This window comes from Tachyglossus aculeatus, chromosome 18 (assembly GCF_015852505.1).
Source record: "Tachyglossus aculeatus isolate mTacAcu1 chromosome 18, mTacAcu1.pri, whole genome shotgun sequence".
In the NCBI taxonomy this organism is placed as follows: Eukaryota; Metazoa; Chordata; class Mammalia; order Monotremata; family Tachyglossidae; genus Tachyglossus; species Tachyglossus aculeatus.
The window spans coordinates 1847555-1872128 of record NC_052083.1 but is presented as its reverse complement, the minus strand read 5'-3'; the positions used below and the strand labels follow the sequence as shown (position 1 = coordinate 1872128).

The window sequence follows — 24574 nt, the reverse complement described above, 5'->3', positions numbered from 1 at the left end:
CTTACTCCAGAGTCTTTCCAGTTTCTTCCCAGATCCCTGTGATTATGGGCACCACTTTCCAACACCAGAAATTGGCAGCAGGAGTTGGGGCAGAGGGAGTCCAGTTTCTGAAAATAAAAGTACAGATATTGCTGTACCAGATGAAAACCGGACTGTCCAGTTTAAAACTGGATGAGCAGCCACCCTAGTCCAGGGTGAAATAGTCAAAGCTGTATGGTGATCGGTGGCTGGAGTAAGATACAGGCCCCACCTGAGCAGAGCCTATAGCACAAGAATGATTTTGATGGTGTTTTCCAGACTGGACTAGTAAGAGCATTTATTGAGTGCCCACTAAGGGTAATGCACCTTACTAAGTTGTGCTGGTGGGCGCAGTAGGAGCAATAGTAGTAGTAGCAGCAGCAGCAGCAGCAGTAGTGGTAGTAGTGGTTGTGTTTATTGACACCTTGGGAAGTACAAGATAAAAAAGGGGCCTGATCCTAAGGAGTGTACACTCTAAGCAGAAGAGGCAGACAAAATAATATTTATAGAGTAGACAAAGTAAATAATTGAATCTACAGTTAAATAAATATGGACACATAAAGGCTGAGGATGGGGATACTTTTGATTTTTGTAAAAAATGCTATTGATGTGCTGAACACTGAACTAAGTGCTGGAGTCGTTAAAACATAATCAGGTTGGACACATTTCCTGTCCTGCATGGGACTTACAGTCTAAGCCGAAGGGAGAACAAATATTGAATTCACATTTTACATATGAGGAAACTGAGAAACAGAGGAAGCTCTACACAAAGTAAGCACTCCATAAATACCACAAATTGATTGATAGATAAGTGACTTGCCCAAGGTCACACAGCAGACAAGTGGCAGAGCAAGGCTTAGAACCCAGGTCCTCTGGTTCCCAGAACCATGCTCTTTCCAATAGGCCACGTGATTCCCAAGTTTAGGAGTACTAGAGATCACTGGTGGGTTTGTATGACTTGGAATGTGACTACCACCTCTGTTATAGTGTACTCTCCCAAGTTCTTAGTACAGTGCTCTGCACCGTAAGTGCTCAATAAATACTATTGATTGACTGGGAGAGAGAAAATTAATCTGGGAAGACTTGTTGGAGGAAATCAGATCTGAGGAAGGTTCAGAATATGTAGGCTGTCCAATATGGAGAGGGAAGGGAGTGCCAGACTGAGGGAAACAGAATGAGTGAGGGTGCCGAGGCAGGAGAGTGACAAGTGAGGGACAGTTAGAAGGTGAGTTGGTGAAGAAAAAAGGACAAGCTGCAGAGAAACAAGTGAAAAGAGCAGCTTTGTAAGATGGGGTTAGTGACTGGAGAGCATTGAAGGGTCTTACCCACGTACCTTTTTAAGCATTTATCTTTTTCAAGACTCACTGTTCCCCAGAACTTTACGTTTGATTTCACCTTTAATTTTTCAAGCACCACCAGATTTGACCCTACAGGTTTAACTTGATTAAATTTAAAAAGTTTCTTTGTTCTCCTGCCCTGAACCCGCTTCCCACAGGATCCTAACAAAATTTTCCTTTATTTCGTTTTCACAAAAGTCATCCAAAACAAACAGTTTATAAAACAAAATTACATTACAATATCTTAGAGAGCAACTCAGTTTTACCCCTTTTCCAATGATCTTCCATTGGTTCCCCTGTTGTCCTTCCCACCATCTGATCTCCCCCCTAATAATCCACACTCTTAGCTTCCCATAAAACATTAACACCAAGTGTAAGTCTTAACAGTGGTTCATTATTTTGGTATGCAAAGCATCTCGGAATCCTTCTCTAGACACTAAAACCTCCTCCTTTACGTCAACCAATCCTGGGTCCGTAACATCCATGAGGCTTTGTGCTCTGGGCAGGGCAGATATGCCAGTCGTTCCTGCATTTCTGTTTCCTCAGTCTTTCCTCAGACAAGAAGCCAATGCAGCCCCCAACCTTAGTTTTTACATTTACTTTTTGGTTTTCTTGCTCTGCCATCCATTCTGTTTACAACCCAGACCTACCCTGGTTCCATTTTTTAAAAGCTTCTGAACTTTCTTAGGTTTTGCACGCCCTTTCCACTGACAGGGCCAGCTGCAGGCAGTAAGCAAGTAGCCTCAGGGCACCCCTTCAAGGGGGTGATAGGGTGGCGGCAGTCAAAATTTTGAAAAATATGCCATCCTGGAGATTTTATCTGAGAGGGGTGATAGTGTCTACTTCCCTAATTTACAAGGACAAAATTAAAAAAAGCAAAACCCTCTTCAAAGCACATTTTGTTTTAATGCTTAAAACAATGTTTTGATGTTTTGAGCACTATCCTCAAAAACCTCCAATGGCTACCGATCAATCTGCGCATCAAGCAGAAACTCCTCACCCTGGGCTTCAAGGCTCTCCATCACCTCGCCCCCTCCTACCTCACCTCCCTTCTCTCCTTCTACTGCCCAGCCCGCACCCTCCGCTCCTCCACCACTAATCTCCTCACTGTACCTCCCTCTCGCCTGTCCCGCCATCGACCCCCGGCCCACGTCATCCCCCGGGCCTGGAATGCCCTCCCTCTGCCCATCCGCCAAGCTAGCTCTCTTCCTCCCTTCAAGGCCCTGCTGAGAGCTCACCTCCTCCAGGAGGCCTTCCCAGACTGAGCCCCTTCTTTCCTCTCCCCTCGTCCCCCTCTCCATCCCCCCGTCTTACCTCCTTCCCTTCCCCACAGCACCTGTATATATGTATATATGGTTGTACATATTTATTACTCTATTTATTTATTTATTTTACTTGTACTTTTCTATCCTACTTATTTTATTTTGTTGGTATGTTTGGTTCTGTTCTCTGTCTCCCCCTTTTAGACTGTGAGCCCACTGTTGGGTAGGGACTGTCTCTATGTGATGCCAATTTGTACTTCCCAAGTGCTTAGTACAGTGCTCTGCACATAGTAAGCGCTCAATAAATACGATTGATTGATTGATTGATTGATTGATTTTGTTCATTACCTATAAACTGGAGCAATTATACCTCAGCATTATAACTGCAACCATTGGCATTCTTGGCTTTCCTCATAGCCTGCTCCAATTTCCTTTCACTTATTTCATCCCAGTCCTTTTCCTATTTCTCTCCCTTCCCAGAAGAGCACAGTAACAATTCCTTTCCCTCCCAGGCCCTCAGAAGCATTAAAAGGCCCTTATCAGGTCTCCGCACCTTTAGCATCCTGAGAGTGAGGTGTTTGGGAGTTAGCTTTGCTAAAATCACCTCCCAGAACCTCCTTTTGTGCCCTTCCTTTCTGGGGCAGGGAGCATCTGTCTCTGATCCCCATTGTTCCCTAGATTTTCAAATTGAGTTTCCTCGGAGTCATCACTAAACCCTCTTTCTGTAGCCCCTCCCTCAGGTTTCTCTTGGTTTATCTGCAAGCATTGGGCTCTCCTGTTTGAACTCCAGGCTCCAGGCTGCGGCTGCCTGCGATCTTCCAGTTTATGCTCCCAGGCCTCCATGGTTTAGTTAGATGGTCCCTATTGTCCCACCCGCCGCCACCATATACCCGAGATGAGAGAGAGCCACCTAAAAGTATTGAAATTAGGATTGGGGTTGAAGAAAAGGGAGAGGGAGAGGGAGATTGAGAGCTCCTTGTGGGCAGGGATTGTGTCTATCGCCTCTACTGTATTGTACAATATCCAGGTGCTTAGTACAGTGCTCTTCACACAGTAAGCACTCAATAAACATCGTTGATTGATTAAAGGGAGATTAAAGCATTGAATGGTATTTAAACACCACCTCTCCTGGCACAGCAGGGCCAGTGTAGGGGTTGGAGGAGGTTGGAGGTGGGGGGCACTGAAGGTGGTTCTGGGCAGTTGGCCACTGAGCCCTGTCCACAGAAGGCATCCAAATGATTGAGAAGCAATTGAGGGCATTGAGAAGCAGTGTGGTTTAGTGGAAAGAGCACAGGCTTGGGAGTAAGGGGTCATGGGTTCTAATCCTGCCTCTGCCACTGGTCAGCTGTGTGACGCTGGGCACTTAAGTCACTTAACTTCTCGGTGCCTTAGCTACCTTATCTGTAAAATGGGGATGAAGACTGAGCCTCACGTGGGACAACCTGATTACCTTGTATCTACCCCAGTGCTTACAACAGTGCTTGGCACATAGTAAAAGCTTAACAATTGCCATCATTACTGTTATTATTATTATTGTTATCCAAACACTACTGTGACAGGGGAGAGTCTGAGAAGGCCTGTATACTGTTACTGCATGTCCACCAAAGGGGCTACCATCTAGGGGTGGACAGAAGGGAAGACCAACAAGTGACCAGTTGCCTGTCTGTGAAGGTGGTCCTCGAGGCTGCGGTGGGAGCCCCACTTTCTGAGCCAGTTTCAGAACAAGACCCATGCCCAGATGATTTCTGAGATGTTTCCTTTCCCAGCTTTCTCCTGGCCTAAGTAAAACTCCCAGATGGTCCCTTCCTCGCCCTGTAGGGAGGGAGGCAGAAGCCTAGATCAGACACTGGTCAGTGTTTGACCTCCCTGTGCCGTGACTTCTCCTTCTGAATTGTCATGCAGCATGGCCAGCTTGGCTCTGGGTTACTTATTGTGCATTCAGGCAGTGACTGAGCATTCACTGAAGGACCTTACGAAGCTTCCAATTTCCCATCTCGTCGCCTCCTTTTCAAAGATGACTCATCTGCTCCCAGTCAATTGTCTTCATCCAGGCAATCAACTTTGTTTGCAACATGATTGCCTGTTGATGCTCGATAATGATCCACCAAGTCCTCCCATCCCCCACCCTCCTCCATCCTCCCTGAAGTTAATGATCTCTACTATTTTTATTTGTAGGTTTTATTCTTTTATTATTATTTAGGGGGAGGTAGTAGGACCGACAGTCAGAAGACCCTAGTTCTGATCTCTGTTCTGCCACTGTCCTGCTGAATGACCTTGAGCAAGTCATTTAACCGCTTGTCAGGGCTGAAAGTGAAAACTTTGTCTACCTGCAGTTCGAGAGGGCATTGCTGCAAGGTGGGGAGGGACTGGGCCCAAGGTCAGCCTGCCTCCAGGGGAAAGTCCTGGACCATTCATTCATTCAGTCAGTCATATTTATGGAGCACTTACTGTGTGCAAACCACAGTACTAAAAGCTTGGGAAGTACAAGTCGGCAACATATGGAGACGGTCCCCACCCAACAAAGGGCTCACAGTCTAGAAGGGGGAGACAGACAGCAAAACAAAACATGTAGACAGGTGCCAAATCATCAGAACAAATGGAATTATAGCTATATGCACGTCATTAGCAAAATATATAGAATAGTAAATCTGTACAAGTAAAATAAATAGAGTAATAGATCTGTACAAATATATACAAGTGCTGTGGGGATGGATGGGGAGGAGGAGAGGAAAAAGGGGGCTCAGTCTGGGAAGGCCTCCTGGAGGAGGTAACCCAAGGCTTCCCAGGCCAGGTCAGAAGGGGTCCAGGAGGCATCCTGCCAGCAGAGTGCAAGGAGAGGAGCCTGCCACCTTGGCCCCAATCCTTCCATGTCTCCCAACTTCTGACTAAGGGAGTCCGGCTCCTCCCTCACCCCCACCACCTGTGCCCAGGTCCCACATGGACACAGCTCCCACTAGCCAAGAGGGTCTCTGCTGCAACAGCTAAACATCTTTCATATCCATCTCTTCATTCTGGGACTTTTACAAGAACTGAGCCTGGTTCTGGTAAACTGGCCTGGTTTACTTCAGGACACCTTCTCAGTTACCTCTTCCTTAAAACGGAGATAAGACATATATTCTCCCTACCTCCTCCACTTTGAGTTCCATTAGGATCAGGGACTGTGTCTGAGCTAGTGATCTATTTTCTACCTCAGGGTTTAGCACATAGTCAGTGCTTAATAAATGCAGTAATGACTGTATGGTGGCATTTTTGAATATCTAGTTGAAACGTCAGCACCCCCTAGAGAGACAATTGCAGGAGAAGAAATATTTCTGCCTGTTTCAGAGCAGATTGGGGGTTCACGTTGGTATGAGAATTTGAGTGGCCCAAGCCTCTGAAAGAAAAATTGCCATGTAAAGTGATTGCAAAGGGCCTAAATCATGATTGAAACTGGAAGACTGCCTGTGGTTGGTCTGAGAGAGCAGCTATGTGGTCAGCACCCCTCTCTCCCCTCACACCAGGGCCTGAGGGCTCTGCCCACAGCTTCTTCAAGGAGACAACTGTGTCTCCTCCCTCCCCTCCGCTGCTCTCCTCCCGCAAATGATCCCCCAGTACCCACCCAGCTGAGTAAGGAGTTCAGGGCCTTGGAGGGAGGTGGGGTGGTCACCCTGGCAGCAGGTCAATATGGCCACTAGAATCCATATCCCCAGTTGGGGGATCTCCATTCACAAGAGACAAACACTGAAGACACATCCTCGAAGGAGCAGCTAGGATGGCCCCCCAGGTTGTTGGCCTCCGGGCTTGAGAAGGCTGACCTTGGCTTCTTGAGGGAGGGGATGGCATTGGAGGGTGGTAAGTCTCCCAAACCCCTGTGTTCCCATGAGGGATCTGCCCATGAGGCCTCCCCACAACCCAGCCCAGTCACTGACCTAGTAGAGCCCATTGTCTTGAGTGTCAAAATCAGATTCGATGTCACTCAGCAGGCCACTCCACCCTGCCTGGTTTCTATAGAAATGCCTGTACATCAAAGGGGAGAGCACCGAGGGATACTAAATAAAGAACAACAATCCAAAAGACTGAAAAATGGGAAAAACAGAAGCAGTGGAACCCAAAGGAAATAGGCAGCAGGTGACAGGACAGTGGGGGACATGGGGAGGTTTCTTTGGGATTGATGGGGGCCCTATTGTAGTTATGTGACCTCCGGACCTTCACGGTGTTAATCCCATTCCACTAAACCCATTAGAACCTGCTGCCACTTGGAATACACCTGAATTTTATGCCTGCACATACTCAGAATTCTAATGAGACGGTCTCTCTTCGCAATGATTCTCTGAAGGAATCCATTCTTCCATCCATCGTCCGTCCATTCATCATTCATTCATCATCTATCTTCCCTTCATCCTTCCACCATCTAACCATCTTCCATCCATTGATTCTCCAACATTCATCCACTCATTCATTCACCTTTCCCTCCATTCTCGTTGTGGGCAGAGAATGTGTCTGTTTACTGTTGTACTCTCCCAAGTGCTTAGTGCAGTGCTCTGCACACAGTAAGTGCTCAATAAATATGATTGAATGAAAGAATTCATCCACCTCCACCCATCATCCACCATCTAGCCATCCTTCATCCATCCATCTATCCCTCTGTCCATCCATGATAATAATAGCAATAATTATAGTATTTGCTAAAGGCTTACTATGTGTCAAGCACTGTTCTAGTCTCTGGGGTAGATACAAGTTAATCAGGTCAGGCACAGTCGGGAGAAGAGGTATTTAAATCCCATTTTCCAGGTGAGAAAACTGAGGCACAGGAAGTTAAGGTTCAGATTCAGGATTGGAACCCAGGTTGTCTGACTCCAAGGCCCATGCGCTTTCCCCTAGGCCATGCTGCTTCCCATCCACCATCTATCCAACCATCCTTCATCATCTACTTTCCATTTTCCACCACCCCTTCATCCTTTATCTATCCATTCTCCAATTACCTGTACACCTATAAGCCCACCAAGATAGCAGTGGTCCTCGGGGGAAGTAGATAGGCATGCCAATTCATGGTTTTCAGAGGCTCCCTTGATATACATTGATTATCTATCATCGTGGACAATCATTGAAAACAGAATTTCATGGATAATCCATAATTTTCTTGCAAAACAATAGTTTCACTTATGCTTCATCACCGGGCCTTTCCCCAGTGTAGCTGACATGGAACAAGCATTTTAACTTCTCCCCATTTTACCTTGTGTTCAAGGTGTTAATTTAAAATAAAATGACTAAAAACAAAAGAGGAGATCAAGCTTCTAGTCTGCTTAAAAATCCACACACTTGAAAATAAAACCCTAAATAACTGAGGGTAGACAAATAACTGAGGGTTGACTGTAGTCCTATGGGGGCTTTATGTTTTAAATGGTGCCCTTTCCTTTGTCTCCAGCCCAATTAAACCACTTATTCAAACCCTTATATCAGATAACAGGAGTCACCAAAACAAAAAACAAAACTCTGAATAAAAGGAAAGGGTCCGGGCAATCAGTGAGGTGAAATCATCAAGCCATAACCAACAATGAGGTCTGGGGCACAGGAGACCCACCCCCAGCTTTGTGGGAAAAGAAAGCTGCAACCAGGGTAGAGCAGGGACAGGACAGAGGATTTGATGCTACATTCACCTCTCCTGTTCAGCGGAAAGCTCTCCAGGGCCCATTCCAGTGTGGCTCACTTCTCATCACTAGGAACTTTCACATCTTGCCCTCAGCGGACATCACCACACCAACTGAGTACACCCCTCGAGACACATCTCTATTCTTCCTACCCCTCAAATCCCCCGAAACACTGAATCTCGAATGACTGGCCCATTCCTCTGAACTTCCACCCATGAGTGGGAGCTCAGATGCCCAGCCAGGACTCCGAAGAAAGCATAGGGAAAGGTGAGTCTGCAGACAAGGCAGATGGAACTTTACCTTTCACCCATTGGGAAGCCAGTGTATGCCCAGAGCCTGCATAAAGAGAAGAAAATCCAGCTATGTTTTTAACATTGCCATCTTGCAAGGTGATCAGCTGAGAGCCTGATGGATGTTAGGGGGCTGCCTCCTCTCCCCTCTCTCCTTCCCCTTCCTTCCCTCCTTCGGCTTCAGCACTGTCTTTCTCTCCCCTTAATAAATCACATCCTCATGGGACATGAACAAATTCAGAAGGATGTGTGGAAAATGATTTGGGGGCAAAATAGCATTTTCTCCTAAAAAACTTGATGTGAGATCCATCAAATCTTTATCTCAATCTACTGGGGAAGACAGTGAATTCTGAGCAGAGCTTGAGTTCTGGAAGTCATCCCAGCACATCCTTGGCTTTAGGACCCTTTGCCAACTCAGACCGAGACTGGCCCCTCCAGAAGGGTCCTCAAGAAAGAGGTGGGATGGCCCCTCTTCTCTCCTAGAACAGTGCAAAGCAGTGCTCTGCCCACACTAAGCGCTGAGTAAATGCTATTGATCAATCAATGGTATCTGTTGAGTGCTTCTTGTGGGCAGAACATTGTACCAAGCTCTTGAGAGAGTACAATGCAATAGAGTTGGTAGACACATTCCCTGCCCACCAGGAGTTTACAGTCTTTTGCAGCTTCTCTCACTCCCACCGCTTCTGAATCTTCTGCCTTTGAACCAAGCTAATCTTTGAGTTTGAAAGTGGTACAAATGAATGGCAAACTTCATCTACATGGGTGCAAATGAAACTAAAAAGATAGGGGTGTGATGGACAAAGAGAAACCCCTCAATTAATACTACTAATTGACTGGCTGCTCTTTCCGTGTCCGCTAATGGCACAGACCATCTTGGCCTGAACTCTGGCTTAAGCTACTTTTCCATTGCCTAGTGCCATTTTTGATTCTAGCACTTAGTTTCACGATCTTCCTGAAACATTGATCAGAAAAAGTGTTCCTGGTTCCTGATCATAACATGCAGACCAGGGTGACTGGTCTTGTTGGTTTTGAGTGTCACTTGAAATTGTGCTTCAGTGCCACAGAAGTGAGTTTGGGGTCCACTATGACCCATAGACCCTTTTCTGCTGTATTTGTCCAGCCAGTTTGAAGAAAGACATTCACCAATCCCTTTCTCTTTCCCTGGCAAGCTCTCAAGAATTCTCGCACTTGAAAACCTGTCTCTCAGCCAGCCTCCTCTATCCATGATGGATAATAATGCAGCACCTATATATATGTTTGTACACATTTATTACTCTATTTTACTTGTACATATTTACTATTCTATTTATTTTATTATGTTAATATGTTTTGTTTTGTTGTCTGTCTCCCCCTTCTAGATTGTGAGCCCGCTGTTGGGTAGAGACCGTCTCTATATGTTGCCAACTTGTACTTCCCAAGCACTTAGTACAGTGCTCTGCACACAGTAAGCGCTCAATAAATGCGACTGAATGAATGAATGAATGAATGAAAAACAATAAAAGTAATAATGGTGGTATTTGTTAAGCACTTACTATGTGCCAATCAGTGTACCAAGGGCTGGGATAGATACAAGATCACCAGAGCGGACATAATCTCTTGTCCCACATGGGGCTCACAGTCTAAATACGAAAGACAACTGGTATTGAATCCTTATTTTATAGTTGAAGAAGCTGATTCACAGAGAAGTTGAGTGCCTTGCTTAGGGTCACACAGCAAGTACTCAGTCAATGGTATTCACAGAGGGCTTACTTGCATATAGAACACTGTACTAATTACCTGGGAGAGTACAATACGACAGAGTTGGTAGATATGGTCCCTGCCCACAGGGAATTTGCAATCTAGAGGAGAAGTTTACAGTCTAGAGGTAACAGACCTGGATTAGAATTTAGGGCCTCTGATTCTCAGGCTTTTATTCAATCATATTTAAAAAGTGTTTACTGTGTGCAGAACACAGTACTAAGCACTTGGGAGAGTACAATATAACAATAAACAGACACATCGCCTGCTCACAGTGAGCCTGCAGTCTGATACAGTGGGTATTTATTGAGCACTTACTGTGTGCAGAGCACTATACTCACCACTTGGAAGAGTAGTAGTAGTAGTAAAGCAGTTTCTAGGCATATTACCTGATCAAAAAGGCCAGAGGGAGGATGTAGGCCAGGGGTTAATGGCGAGACAGGCAAGATCTAGGTGCAGTGAATAAGTGAAAAGAGCAGCGTGGCCTAGTGGATAGAACATGAGCCTGGGTGTCAGAAGGTAATGGGTTCTAATCCTAGCTCTGCCACTTGTCTGCTGTGCGACCTTGGGCAAGTCACTTCACTTCTCTGTGCCTCAGTTACTTCATCTGTAAAATGGGGAATGAAACTGTGAGCCCCACATGGGGCCAGGACTGCATCCAACCTGATTTGCGGTCCCCTAGACCTCAGATAATCCAGAAATGTCTGCTCAGAAAGATTACCGGGTTGGGGGACTACCGCCCACCTGGGCCTCCCTGGCTCCTTATCTCCACAGCTCGTGCGTCTCCTAGAAAATGAGCATCTTAAGTACGTGAACACAAAGCAGTGATCTGGGTTCCATGGCGACCACCAGGAAAAGCTGTTTTTTCTCCAGGGGCCAGAGCAGCTGAGCCCTGGGCCATGACTCACAACTAATCAGCTTCCATTTCACTGCTTACTCATGGGGCTCTTTAAACTAATGGATCCACCTCCCATTTGGAACGGTGCTGATGTTCCATTCAGAGAGGTGCTGTGAATCTATTGGGAATGGTGCTGAAGATCTGTTCAGAATGGTACTGAGCCTCCATTAGAAATAATGCGGAGGTTTCATTCAGAATGGTGCTGAGGAAGCGTTCGGAATGATGCTGAGGTTTCATTCAGAATGGTGCCAAGGTTCTGTTTGGAATGATGCTGAGGTGTTTAAAATGGAGATGAAGATCCATTCAGAATGGTGCTGAGGGTGAGTTCGGAATGAGGCTGAGGTTCCATTTGGAATGGTGCTGAGGATCCATTTGGAATGGTGCTGAGGATCTGTTTGGAATGATGCTGGGGTTCCATTAGGAATGATGCTGAAGTGCTCAAAATGATCCTGAGGATCTTTTCAGAATAATGCTAAGGTGTTTGGAATGGTGCTTAGGATCCATTTGGAATGGTGCTGAGGTTCTGTGGGAATGATGCTGAGGATCAATTCAGAATGGTGCTGAGATTTGGTTGGAAATGGTGCTGAGGTTCTGTGGGAATGATATTGAGGCTCCACTGTACTCTTCCTGCTGGGATATGAGAGGCGGGGGCAAGTGTCCACGAACTTGAGAAATCCTGGCATTGGTTAACTGGCACCAGCCTTAACAGGCAGCCAGGCACCCCCAGGGGCTACTTTAGACCCCATGAAGCCGGACTCCACTCCCGTGATGTTTGCAGAAGCAGCCAGTGCTGCACAACGTTATAAATGGAGGCTTTCTGGGTGCTGTCACTGCTGCTCCATGATGTTTCCTGGGAGATCCAGGTCTCCCAGCACTACCTGCACACCAGTGTCTGGACTGGGATTTCCCTAACAGGATTTTGGTCCAGAAGCCCCATGCCACCCTGCACTTACAGAGGCCAGTGAGTTCCCTTCTGGACTTCCTAGGGATCCTTGGTTTCAGGAAGACCTGAACAAGACTGACCCAGGTCCTTTCCTGGATTTGAACAGCTCCAGATCCTTCCTTCCATTGGCCATTTATGGTTCCCATTTGCCTTCTGGTAAGGGCCCTTTAATGGGAAGAGACCACCAAGGGTCATGTCTCCAAGCTGGGCAACACACACTAACAACCACCCTGAAAAGATGGCATTTGTCCAGGGATAGTCCATAATGCTTCTGGGAGCAGGTTGTGGGAAATTCTCTCCAAATGGAAGGCTGGGGATTCTGGAAAAAGGGAAGTGGTAGTTTGCAGGCATGGAAACCCCTTCCCCACTCATCAGCTGTTGGAAGCTTGGACATATCCGGGGAGCCTGGACACTTGGGTTCTGTGCCTAGGGGAAGAGCAGGCTCTGAGGCTCAGATAGAAGCAAAGAAACTCTTCCCATCTGCGGACTCCCCACAGTCAGAGCTTTTTCATTTGACTTGATTGCCTTTCAACTGAGTGGGAGAGCCTTAGCCAGAAAGAAATTCTAACATGCTGCTGCAAGTCTGTGGGAATCCTTCCCCAGAACAGCTCAGGAATAACCCACCCACACAAATACATCCACGTGCTCGCTCTCTCTCTCTCTCTCTCACTCACACATGCAGACACACACACACACATACACACTCACCAGCAAATTCACATTGGTAGTGTACACGTGCCCCTGCTAAGAGATACACTGGTTGTAGAATCACACCCACACTTGTTGGCACACACACACACACACACATTCGCGACATTTAATCTTCTCACTTCCCAGCCCATAACTCATGCACAAATACACTAAATACACAAATTTAGCATAAGCACATACTCACCTACCCTGACATTCCACACCCACAAAAACCCTCACAAACATGCACTTACACACCTGCCCACTTCTCACCCCCACATGTCCCCGCACCCATTTGTGCACACCATTCTTCTGAAACTCCCAGAAAATGAAGCAGTAGCTGACTAATGAAATGCTACTGTCTAAAAATGAGTCCTTGTCTGTGTATTTGCCTGTGGGTCAGATCTAATTAGCATCTTTTCTTCAAAGAGGACAAGGACAATGTGTTTTATTTGTATTACATTCTCCTGTGTAGTAATACAGAGCTCTGCACATAGTAGGCTCTCAATAAATACCTATGATGATGAGGATGGTGACGGATCCTAGAATTGAAGCCTTAGGCTTGACCTGGGGAGGGGGGTCAGTCAGTTGATCAGTTGTATTTATTGAGCACTTACTGTGTGCAGAGCACTGTGCTAAGGGCTTGGGTGAGTACAATGTAACAATATAACAGACAGCCCTGCCCAAGTTTGGATGGAGAGGAAAGGGTGGATTCTGGAGCTGCTGTGAAAGTAGAACCGACAGGATTTGGTGACAGACTGAATATGTGGGTTGAATGAGAGAGATGAGTCAAGGAAAATGCCTAGGTTATAGGCTGGTGAGACAGGCAGCATGTTGGCGTTATCTATAATTGTGGGGAAAGTCTGGAGAAGCAATGGAGGATCAGGCTCTTGGTCAGTATCCTACTGGGCCACAAGCTCTGGCTTCTGCAAATTTCTGCAGAGAACCTCCTGAAAAGTTCTTGGGCTGCCTTTATAACCCATCAGCAACCTCAGCCATGTGCAATTACCTTCGCTGCTGTGGGGGCTGCCAAGGAATGTCTGGAAAATCCTCACAGAGAGAGTCAGTCAGTCAGTCAGGCCCAGCCCGGGAACAGAGAGCCCAGGTCACTCTACCAGGGACAGAAGGAGAGAACAATGGGCCTGCCCTCTGAGAGGCTGACAGTCTGAGGGAGTGAAATGACCCACATAGGTAAACACTATGCTGGAAGCTAAGGGCAGAAGTGAGGGAGAAGACATTGTTCCTCCCCTCAAAGGGACTGACAGTCTGATAGGAGAAGCAGGACACACACACACACACACACACACACACACACACACACACACACACACTTTGATAGGCAGAGAGCAGATCTGATCCATCTGAGAAAAATGGAAATACAGGCCCATAATTATAGAGACAGACACCTGCTAAGGAAGGAAGTGAAATGAAAAGAGGAAACAAAGACAAAGTGAGAAGAGAGAAAAGCAGGAGAATGGGGTAAAAAGGGGAAAGTGGGGAGGGTTAATTCCTTCCGCATCTGGTCAGGCCATCCCTTCAGCCTCCTCAGCATTTATTTACTTGTGTCTGTTATTTCTATCTAGTCTCTATGTCTCTGTGTCTCAGTCTCTGTCTCGCTTGCTCTCAGCAGTGTGACCTGGTTTCTAGTCCCATCTCTTCCATTTCAACTAATCAATCAATCATATTTATTGAGCACTTACTGTGTACAGAGCTCTGTACTAAGCTCTGGGGAAAGTACATTAAAACAGAGATTGTAGACACATTCCCTGTCCAAAATGAGTTTACAGTCTAGAGAACGGTTTGTCTATTGCGTGACCTTGGGAAAATCACTTAACTTCTCTGTGCCTCAGTTCCTCTTCTGGAAAATGGATTTAAATACTTGTTCTCCCTTGCTCTTAGACTGTGACAAGTATTTAACAAATACCACAGTTATTATCAATCAATTGTATTTATCAAGTGCTTACTGCATGTAGACCAGAGCACTATACTAAGCCTCTGGGAGAGTAATAATAATAATAATAATTATGGTATCAATTGAGTACTTATAATATGTCAAGCACTGTTAAGTGCTGGGGTTGATACAAGTTATTCAGGTTGGACACAGTTCCTGTCCCACAAAGGGCTCATAGTCCAAGGAGGGGGAGAACAGGAATTGAATTCCCATTTTACAGTTGAGTAGAATTCAGTAGAGTTGGTAGACACATTCTCTGCCCACAAGGAATTTACACTCTGGCTTTAAGGGCCACAGGCTGACTTCAGAAAGCTCCTCCTCTATTAACAATATTATAATCTATCTTAACTAGCATGTATTCACCAATTCATGTCTATTATCTCTCACATGAGACTATAAGCTCCTGGAGGGTAAGGGATCAGGTCTTCTCCCTCTGGGTGTCTCCAAGAACTAGGCACAGAGTAGCAGTTCAATCAAAACTGCTGAGCTTGAGACAACAGATTCCGGAGAACCAAAAACAGAGCAAACACTGAGCAAAGACAGAGTGAGACAGACAGAGAGAGAGTGAGAGAGAGAGAGAGAGAGAGAGAGAGAGAGAGAAGAGAGACAGAGAGACAGAAAGAGAGACAGAGAGAGAGACAGAGACTCCTTGGCATCCTCAAACAGCACAGGGTGCCTAGAGAATGAACCAGTCAGAGCAGGCAGGGAAGAACCCTGGAAAGAGGGTTTCCTTAGCAACGAGGTCCCCTCCAACTCGCTCTACTCCTCACCCTCTCCTATATCATTGGCTTCCGGTGGTGACCTTACTAGTGCAAACGCTGGTTCCCCGAGGATCGCATCACAGGGTGGGAGGAAGGGGAGGGCTGCAGAAAGGAGGCAGGGCTGTGGAGGGTTGGGATCTGCCCTCCCTACCCCATCCTGCCTCACTCTATCCAACCCTTAAGGGTCAGGGGCTCTCTGATCTCCACCCCCTCACCCAGGCCAACCTTCAGGGGAGAGGAGCCCCTGGGAGAAGACCTGATCTCTTCTGAGGCTGGGGAGAGGGAGGAGAGTGGCAAAGTTGGGGCAGGCGGTGGCTGGAGGAGTGGCAGGAAACAAGTCTTGCTTAAAGCACCTGTGGACCCAGAGCGGCCCCATTGGCTCTACAAACACCTCAGTCCCCCAGAGGTTGCCTGGACACAGCTCCATCTGGCTAGGCAGCTTTCCGATTCCCCAAATCCTACCACCCAGGGAACAATTTCAGTAGTAGTGAGCCTTTCACTTCTAGCCATTCTGGCTGCAGAGTCTGGCTCCTCCCAGCGGAGTCACGGCCCTGAAAATGGAAGGAAAGTAGACACTGTGGCTTTGAGGGCCACAGGCTGACTTCCAAAAGGCCCACCCTGCTTTCTCTGGATGTGTCTGAAGGTGGGGGTGGGGAGGGGAGGAGAGGGCTGGGTAGCCCTGAGATGGAAGCCCCTCCCGACCTGTCTGCCCATCATCATGGAGCTTAGGTATAGGGAACCCTGCCTCTTCCCTCTAGGAATTCTTCCCCTCACCTACAGGACATTCAGCTTGACCTGCACGTGTTCCTGAGGAAGAGTCTCTCTGCCTGCAGGGTCTGGGCACATCTGTCCCGCTCTGTGGCTTTACTGAAAGAACAAAAGACAGCTAATCCCCAGGCCCAGGCCCACCTTGGCTGCCCAGTCTTCCTGTGCCCCACCCTTTCCAGTATCCCACTCCTGGCACAGGGGGCACTGGGAACCCCCCAGAAGGGGTGATCTCATTATATTGATGCAATTGATGCCTGTTTACTTTTTTAAGATACCTGTCTCCCCCTTTCTACACTGTGAGCTCCTTGCGGGCAGGGATTATCTCTATTTGTTGCTGAACTGTACTTTCCAGTCGCTCAGTACAGTGCTCTGCACACAGTAAGCACTCAATAAATGCAATTGAATGAACTGTCTGGAGGGGCAATGGAGGGCTGTCCTGCTGGCAGGAAGGGACTTTTAAGACTCCAGTTAGGAGGTTGGGTTTGATCTGGAGACAGAATGGGCAATGACAGCTCTCGGAAATCCAAGACAACTCCCAGCTAACCCCTGCCCCATATACACAGTACTGAACAGGGAGCAGGCCAGCTAAAAAGTAGGGGTAGGGTCTGCCCGGCACAAAACCACTCCTCCCAGAGGGCATTATCGGGGGTGGGTGGCTGGAGGACTGGAAGGTCCCTCTAGGCTACGATGGTGGATTCACAATCATCCAAGTCTTGAGTCCCAAGGGGCTGTCATGGGCAGGAAGCATCGAGTCACCACACAGGAGAAAATTCTCAGAGAAGTGAAGAAACAGACCTGAGTTCAGACAGCAAGGCAGAAGGAGTTTCAGAGAAGAAACCCAAGTGTCCAGGCAGCCTGGTCTAGGGGGCTCCATCCCAGCCATGAAAATCAGAACTACCCCACAGGTGAGCTGCCCCACAGTGGTCTGGAAAGTCACAGAGGAAATATTTATCTTTAGCACTAGGGCATCTGAGCCAGAGAGGCGAGAGACAAAACTGGCATCCTCCAGCAGTGTCCGTGCCACTGCTGGCTGGGATAGCAGCAGGGAAGGGTCCTTGCTGCAAGGAAGAAACGTGAGAAGCAGCATGGCCTATTGAATACAGCCCAGGCCGGAAGTCATTAGGATCTGGGCTTTAATCCTGGCTCTGCCACTTGTCTGCCGTGTGGACTTGGGCAAATCGCTTCACTTCTCTGTGTGTCAGTTACTGCATCTGTAAAATGGGGATTAATGCTGGGAGCCCAGTGTGGGATAGGGACTGTTTCCTACCTGATTATCTTGTATCTACCACAGCACTTAGTACAGTGCCTGGCACATAAAAAACCCTTAACAAATAATACTATAAAAAAAGGCCCAAGTTCCAGGCTGCCTGAGTTGTCTGCTTGTACCAGTGACCCAGGGGAGTGCCAACCCCCAGCCCAGCCTGGCTTCTAGGAGCTGAGCTCTGGGCCCAAGGATCATTTTGGTGTTTTCCTAAATTGTCTTTCTTTTCCCTGCTCGCCCCAGTCTTGTAATTCTAGAAAATCAGAGCCAAGACCTGGGCTAACTGTTTTAGACGCTAAACTGGCAACAGGTAGTCAGTCAATCAGAGGTATTTACTGAGCACTTACTATGTGCAGAACACTGTACTAAGCACTTGGGTTAGTGCAAGAGAGTAGGTCAACATGACCCCTCCCTCAAGGAGCGGATTACTGAGTACTTGAGTGGAGGCCAGGGGGTAGGGCAAAATTAATAAATGAATTTTCACAAGTAGCCCAGTTCTGAGTCCTCTGATTTTTGTCCTCTCCACCAATCCTGCTTCTCCTGGCAAAGATGTCTCTGTGATGAACTTTCTCACCATCTGGGTGAAAGGGCCTTCTCCACAACTCCTTCCACCCACATGCCAGTCCCTCCTCATCTTGTGTCGAAAGATCGATCAATCAGTCATTCAATCAATGGTATTTCCTGAGAGATTCCTGTGTGCAGAGCACTGTTCTAAGTGCTTGGGAGGGTACAATACAACAGAGTTGGCAGTCACATTCCCTGTTTACAATAAGCTTACAGTTTGGAGTAAAGATCCCTTACTGCCTCTCTCTTCTTCCCCTTTCCCCCTAAGTTTCCTGGGATTTTCCTTCCTCACTCTGACCTCCTGATTCACTGATTTTCACTTTGCTTCCATTCCATATTCCATTCAGCTCCAGCCGCTTAGGCATATCAGATGGCTATTCCAGATGGCTGCTCCTGTCATGACTCTTGGACCTGGAATCCATGACTTTGGATGAATATGATACTACTACTACTACTACTAATAATAATAATAATAATAATGGTATTTGTTAAGTGCTTACTATGTGCAAAGCACTGTTCTAAGTGCTGGGGAGGTTACAAGGTGATCAGGTTGTCTCATGGGGGCTCACAGTTTTAATCCCCATTTTACAGATGAGGTAACTGAGGCACAGAGAAGTTAAGTAACTTGCCCAAAGTCACACAGCTGACAGTTGGCAGAGCCAGGATTTAAACCCATGACCTCTGACTCCAAAGCCCGTAGTCTTTCCACTGAGCCACGCTGCTTCTTGGTCTCCCCCAGTCCAGAGACTCTGCCTTTGTTTTTTGGGTCTGGATTCAGAGAAAGTCAAAAACTTTGGGCCCATGGATTGAATTGGGGGTCTACACCAGACCCAAGGCGCATTTGGAGACACAGCCTTCCTGACAGTGGTCTCTGCTGGCAGTCCAGGCTGGAGACAGCCCACACGGTTATGCAATCATCACCGGAGGCCTTGGTCACTGACTCCTCCAGGTTCCCTCTAGGTGGGAAGAGCTGAGGAAGCATCAAGGACCAAGTTTGGATATCACTTGGATTTCCTTGAGAACAGATAAAACCCCATTCTCCCTCAGTGGCAGGGGGCTGGATTGAATGACGTGAGATCCCTCCAGCTCTCAGTGTCCGTGGATTTGGCTGGGAAATATCTGAAACTTTCCCGTTGGTGAAATCCCAAACATTTGGGAGGGGCCAAGCCCAGCAGGCAGGGAGTCTCTTAGGGTGACTTGATTTCCCCAGCCACCCTCTGCTTCCTCCCATCCTCCACCATTTTCAGTTCAGCTCTTCCCAGCCCAGGACCAGGTCCCTCGTGACCTGGGAAAGGTGAAACCATCACACCACACCAACATAGAGGTCCTCTCAAGGCTTTATTAAAGAAATCTTACAAAAGGCAATTTTCCTGCTGCGATGGATTGTGACCAGCACCTGACCCCTGGCCCCAGATGGGATTCAGCAGTTCAACAGCACCCATGACCCCGACTCCGACATATCCGCTCTGTGGCCCTTGGGACTTAAAGGTCACATGGCAGCAGTGAGCAAACAGCTTTGGCATGAAGCGGGTCAAGCGAACCCAGGGCCCAGCGAGCCTGGGGCCAATTGAGCCCCAGGCCCAGGCTGGTTGACCAACCGGGCTGATGGATCAGTTCTAGGTATGAAAAAATAAAGATGTGTGTATCAAAGCAGCTTCAGTGGACTCGGGGTGGGCATTTCAGCCACATGGTGCAACAGGAGGGTGGAAGGTCTACAGTTTGGGAAAGGGCAAGGGCCTGCCACTGGCTGAATTGGCCCCGCCACGGGGGGATGGGCCATTGGGTGGTGCACTGACCGACCGTCGCAAATGGTGGGAGAGTGGGGGGTTTGGGGGATGGAGAAAACTCAGATCAATTAGTTTGGGCCAGGCATCTGGCCACTGTCAAAGTTGGGGCAATCAGGATGTTGGGACCCTGGACTCAGTTGTGCTCTACACTCCCCAGTCCCATGCAGCCCAGCGAGGAACTCGAGGGCAGCAGGTGGCAATGTGGGGAAGACAGGGCACTCTCCCTCCCCCACCCAGTCCCCCTCACACTCTGGGAAAGAGCAGAGACTCTTCGAACAGCAGACTCCCTCAGGAACTGGCTGTGATCAAAAAGCATCTTGCGGGCCTTCTTCTCCAGGGAGCCTCTCCCCCGGAGAGAGGGGATTCAGGGCAGCTTGTGTCTCCCCGTCCCTGCTGGGTCTTGGCTGTTCTGTTCTTCACTGGTCTCCTCTGCCTGGCTTCAGCTTCACGTGGTTGGGGAAGCAGCTGCCCAGCTCTTTTTCTCCTCCTCCTCCTCTCTGGGGCATGGAGCTCTGCTGACTCAGACTCTGCCTTCCCAAGGCACTTTCTCTCGTATGCAGCAGCACGGGTTGGTAGGATATGGGTACCTAAAACCATAACCAGGAGAATCTAGGTTAGACTATGGCCCCTAGTGGGGTGGGGGGTGGGAAGGGGAGGGATAGATCGGGGAGCTGGAGCAGTGGGGCTGGGGAGGGAGATGGGTGCCAGTTTCTAGCTGGCACGGGCCGGGGAGACATGGCTCTGTTCTGCCTCCCACCCTCAAAGAGTCTCTGTTTGCTACAGGTGAGAGCCTAGGTCTCGGGACTAGCCTTGGTGAGGGGGTAGAGCCCCGTGTCCCACCCTCCCCAGGCCAGGGGAAAGTCTGAGGACCATTGCTGGGGAGGCATGAGGGGTCTAGGGGTAAGTACATGGGTCCATAAGTGGGAAAATCAGGTTCTGATTTCAGTTCTGCCATTGCCCTGCTCTATATGACCTTGAGCCATTCACTTAGCCTCTCTGGGCCTCCATTTTCCCATCTGTCAAATGGGGGTGATAATCCCTTCTTCTACCTTCCTCCCAAGGAGAGAAAAGAATGAGATTCCTGTTGTAAAAGTGCTTTGGAAAAGCACATGTGCTATTCAGATTCAAGAGACGATTCCCAGGTCTACCTCAGCACCCAGCCTCCTCCTCCTCTCTGTAAGTCCTTAATCAATGGCACAATAATTAGCATTATCTCTGTGCCTTTCTGCCCTTTGGAAAAGCCCAAGGCGGCACATTCCTATGCAGAGATCTGTAGTGGGGATGGAAGGGCCAGTAGGTTGTCCTGGGTGGGGGGCAGGTGGCTGGGGTGCTAACAGCCTGATGGCCTGAGTTGCCCTTGTGAGAATGATCCAGGGCTGAGGGTAAAAAATGGCTTGGAGAGCATGGGGTAGAGGAGGGGGCAGCTCAGAATGTCAAGAGAAATTTACCTGGAGGCTCTGACTGGTTAGACCACGTGGTGGCTGCCACAGGACGCCCATCGCAGATTTCGGGCCGCATCCTGGATCTGGGCTCCCACTGTCCGAGCTCTGCTCTGCCTGAATCATCGGCTCTCGACTGCCAGCACTGGCCGAGTCATCACACCTTGAAAGAGAACCCCACAGCCTCAGTGAGATCCCTAGAGTTCCTGCTGCTCCTACAGACTCCCACAGCTCCCCTCCCAGCCTCCTGGGGATCTGGACCAGACTCGCCAGTCTTTGGGCCACTGAAGGAGGAGGGCATTGAGCACAGATGAACTCCCCTGAGCTCCCCCTATCCCCTTCTGCCACCCAGAGCCCAGAGCTGCCGCCCTGAAAGTGCAGGTAAAGCCTGGTGCACCCTACCTTCTTGCTCTTGGGAGACACTGAAGCCACCACTGGACACCATTTGCTGCCTCTGCTGCTGTGGTCACTGTGCAAGAAGTGTCTTGGGGAGAGCAGAACACTGTGGCTGCATCCCAGAGGGGGCTGTCAGGACAGGCTTGGGACCAGGCTTCCCCTCAGTCCCCTTCTGAGTGGGGTTCAGACAGGATGTCTTCTGGAGTGCATGAGCTGAAGGGCCAGGACCAGGTCATGTCTGGGCTTCATGTTGTCCGGGGGGAGTGCTGCACATCAGGCTCTTTTGATGTCTTCAGTGCAGAGGAAGAGGAGGAGCAGGAGGATGAGGGTGGCATGGTGGGAGTGGTGAGGGGGTCAAGAGTGGCCAATTGTGCCTCGGGTCGGGGTGACCCCGAGAAGTGGCTGTTAGGCTGCAGGGAAGATGCTGATGGGACTAGAAGCAGGGCAGCAGACTCAGCAAGGGGTGTCTTGAATGCTGTGTCTGCTGTTGAAAGAGTCAGGGCGTACCCCTGAGGTTATCATTCTCCATGTGTCCATCTGGAAGTCAAGTCAAACTCCCCGTGGTCAGAGAGGAGGGAGCGGGTGGAAACAGGCTGTGGTGGGCACAGGGGTGACACGGGGGGTGGCGCAAGGGAGCAGCCTCTACTCGGGCAGGGTCCCTTCGCTGGCGGTGGACTCATTGGTGACGGCTGGGGTCAGCGACTCGTCATTGTCTTCAGACTGGGTCCTCTGTCCGGCCTGGTCATCGGTTGGCTCCAGCCCATTCTGGACCTCCTGGCCCCTCTGGATCAGCTGCTCCAGCGTCTTGGGCAGCGGGTGGTGGAGGAAGCGCTTGAGCTTGGGCTGCAGCGTCCCGACTACGTACTGGATGATCTCCTCCTCGTCGGCATCCACGTACAGGGTCTGGTACAGGTCTCGCTTGCGCCAGAGAAACTGGTCCAGGGGCTCACCCTGCTTCTGGGGTAGGTCCAGCTCGCGCTTGAGGGCGTCTCGGGTCAGCGTGCCCTCGCTGTACTGCAGGAACTCCTTCTTGAACTCCAGCCAGTTCTTCACGGAGCCCTGCTTGTACTCCCACCATTTCTTGGCCGGCCCATTCATGTGGTTCTGGATCTGGGACAGCCAGTCCTCCTCCGTGCCACCCACCTGCTTCAGGTACTTCTCCAGGTGACGCAGGAACTCGCGTGGGTCCTCAAAGATCTGAGTGTCCACTCCCGGACTGACCGGCGACTCTTCGGGCAGGGCGAACCATTGCTGGTAGTGCTGGTCACCCTGGTCCAGGCTCTCTGGGGACTCTCCGGTGGAGGGGGGGATGGCATAGGGACTGATGGGACAGTCATAGCTCTCTTCCCCCGGGCAGCTGGTCTCAGGGCCACCCACGCCCACTGACACCGTCCTCCGGGCCTGCTCGCCCGCAGGGTACTTGCCCCCCATGGCCTCCAGGCGGTCCGCCCAGCGCTCCAGCCGGTAGAAGACCTCCCTCCAGACGTTCATCTCCCGTTTGACCCAGCGCTCCAGGTGGGCGATGGTCTCCTGGCAGCGGGACAGGCAGGCCTTGATGGACTTCTTCCAGCGTTGGGAGTCTGAGGAGGGCACGTAGCCGTCCAGGTTGCTCTCCAGCTTGCCCACGGACTTGTGCAGGCCCTTCAGCTCCCGCTCCACCTGGCGGGATACCTCAGCCAGTAGGTGCCGGTGGGTCTTGCGCACGTGTTCCAGCATCTCTGCCCGGCACTTCCCAATCTGCAAGATGACATTGGGCTTCGCGGTCACTCCCGCCCTCTGGCCAGGATAGGGGTGCAGCCCACTGCTGGGGTGCAGCCCAGAGCTGGGGTTCATGCGGTCCAGCTCCATCGGGTCCGATGTCCGGTGAGGAGAAGCGTTCGCTGGGTCGTCGGGGGCAGAGAACGATTCCACCGATAGGTGAGCGGGCGAGAGTCGGTTGGGCCCTCACTGTGTTCTCTCTGCCTCTCTGTCTCTCTCTGGTCCCTGAAGGGTTCCCGGTGGTCGGCGGGGGTCCTCTCCCGTCGCTCGGAACCAAACCAGGAGAGCAAACAGGCTTTCCCGGCTACAGTTCCCTGGGTCGGCCTGGATCCAGCTTCCTGGGACGGGTGAGCGTGGCTGTTCGGGAGCCGGTGTTGCTGTGGAGGCTTCCCTCTGCCTGCTCTGCTCTGAGCTGAGCTGCCGCCTCTATTTATCCACCCGGCAGCTCGGCACGTGGGTGTCTGTGCTTCATCCTGCTCCTGGAACTCCCGTGCTCATTGGTGGAGAGAGCAGCCTCCCTGCCAGCCCCGTTCCCCGCTGCTGCCCGCCGCCCCCTCAACCCCCCCACCCCACAAGTGCCAGGGAAAGAGGAGGAAGGAAAGAGAGAGAGAGAGAAAAAAAACCGCTCCCACCAGCACTCTTTGGCTGGCAGGCAAGCAGGCTGACGAATCCTCTCCTTCCCCGGCAAAGCGGGGAAAGCTTGTATTCACTGGGCTCCATCTACTCAGCAAGGTCGCTGTGGCACATCTCATGGGATGATGGGTGATCATTCAGAGGGACCCTCTGAGGTCTCTCTCCTGATCATGCCATCACCCTCAAGCACGGGCCAGAGACCCAATGCATCACCGGGAGGGTTCACAACCATCATATTGCATCCCCAGCTACAAATAAGTGCTGGTGTGTGCCCTTGGATCCCCTTGGCCTGGCACACAAGTATGGTACAGTCAGGGGCCCCAGGCTCTGTGGTTACCACCCCTGGTGCACATGCATCCACACAGACCAATCTAGCCACCCACACCACCACATGTGGATACGGGGCACATGTAAACACACACACATATCCCTCTATTCATTTCCATATATATAT

The 24574-nt window shown here is 49.7% G+C and overlaps 1 protein-coding gene across 1 annotated transcript; it reads right to left on the bottom strand.

The window, feature by feature from the left end:
- Positions 1-19448: 19448 nt before the first annotated feature.
- On the bottom strand, positions 19449-23830 carry ARC (activity regulated cytoskeleton associated protein). Its single transcript, XM_038760425.1, has 3 exons — positions 21736-23830; positions 21343-21496; positions 19449-20481 (listed from the first exon to the last, which is right to left on the bottom strand). The coding sequence occupies exon 1, from the start codon at positions 23575-23577 to the stop codon at positions 22372-22374; it is 1206 nt and encodes a 401-aa protein (XP_038616353.1). The 5' UTR covers positions 23578-23830; the 3' UTR covers positions 19449-20481; positions 21343-21496; positions 21736-22371.
- Positions 23831-24574: the final 744 nt, after the last annotated feature.

Bases quoted from the DNA above. Each gene is read 5' to 3' on its own strand.
- ARC (XM_038760425.1), bottom strand. From the start codon at position 23,577: ATGGAGCTGGACCGCATGAACCCCAGCTCTGGGCTGCACCCCAGCAGT.